Raw genomic sequence first — 1,324 nt, forward strand, 5'->3', positions numbered from 1 at the left:
ACCGAGAAGAGTCTTGGAAAAGTAACTTTCAGAGCACCACACGGTAACCAGCTATCTTCCCAGAAACGGATTATCCTGCTATCTCCTAGTTTCATAGCCAAGTCCCTGATCATCTTCTCTCTCATTTGTGACTCCCTGATTTGCAGTTGACAAATATCCTTTCAAGGACCCCCTCTTGTAGGTACAGGCTAATTACAAATCATCTCAAAAGGATTCATGTTACTATAGGAGCATACAATTTTCTTCCAAAGGGAACAATCCTCTTTCGAAAACCTCCACCACCACTTGAACAGGAGCGCTGTATTCCGAATTACCGCGTCACCAACTCCCAACCCTCCTGCCTTTTTCGGGGCTTGTACAACTTTCCATTTCACTAGCGGCATCCCTTTCCTCCTGTTTTTCTTACTCCAGAAGAAGCGTCTCTGTAAGGATATTATCTTTTCTACTACTGTCTTCGGCCTTTGTACAAGTTGAGATAGTAAATAGACAGGCTATTAAGAACAGATTTAATGAGAACCAACTTACCCGCTTTATTGAGAGACTTCGCTTTTCACATACTTAGCTTTTCTTCTACCTTGTCAATCACTGGTTTCCATGCCTTGACCAGCCTCGGATTCGCCTCCAGAGAAATACCAAGATATTTGACTAGTAAAGACGCCTCTTTACACCCCAACAGCCAACACATCTGTTGTGTCCAACTCTGCTCACAATTAACCGAAATCAAGTTAGACTTGTCAAAATTAATACTCATTCCTGACATCATCTCAAAGCAGCGTAGCAACCGCTTATAGTTTCTGATCGTCTCTTCTTCAGAAGGATAGAAAAGTATAGTATTATCCGTAAGCTGCAGATGTGACAAATCAATGTTATCCCTTCTAACCAACAACAGAGCAATGCGTCTATTCCACACCACCTCTCTAATCATCCTATGTAGATCTTCCATAACAAGCACAAAAAGAAAGGAAGAAAGTGGATCACTTTATCGTAAACCCCTTTCCATTTTGAAAGGTTTAGTGGGAGAGGCATTTATTAGGACTGACATAGATGCAAAATACACACACTCCTTTATCCACTCCTTCCATCTATGGCCAAACCCCATCTTTTGCAAAACAATATCCACAAAGTTCCACTTGATCTGATAATAAGCTTTTTGGAAGTTTAGTTTAATAATTGCCGAGCTCTTTTTTCCTTAACTTCAGCCATTGCACAGTTTCACATGCAATCAAAATCCTATCATGTATCTTTCTATTCTGCACAAAAGCACTCTGTGTTACCAAATCTGGCATTATCTCACAAATAACAATTGTATTTACTAAAATAAATT

The 1,324-nt window shown here is 40.0% G+C and overlaps 1 protein-coding gene across 1 annotated transcript; it reads right to left on the bottom strand.

Moving 5' to 3' along the window:
* Positions 1-550: 550 nt before the first annotated feature.
* LOC148554149 (uncharacterized) lies at positions 551-925 on the bottom strand. The gene has a single exon (XM_088495012.1). The coding sequence runs from the start codon at positions 923-925 to the stop codon at positions 551-553; it is 375 nt and encodes a 124-aa protein (XP_088351138.1).
* Positions 926-1,324: the final 399 nt, after the last annotated feature.

The sequence above is a fragment of the Arachis ipaensis genome, chromosome B7, assembly GCF_059453495.1.
Source record: "Arachis ipaensis isolate K30076 ecotype BB chromosome B7, ASM5945349v1, whole genome shotgun sequence".
NCBI classification, from domain to species: domain Eukaryota; kingdom Viridiplantae; phylum Streptophyta; class Magnoliopsida; order Fabales; family Fabaceae; genus Arachis; species Arachis ipaensis.

Coding starts and splice junctions, on each gene's coding strand:
- LOC148554149 (XM_088495012.1), bottom strand. CDS start 925: ATGATTAGAGAGGTGGTGTGGAATAGACGCATTGCTCTGTTGTTGGTT.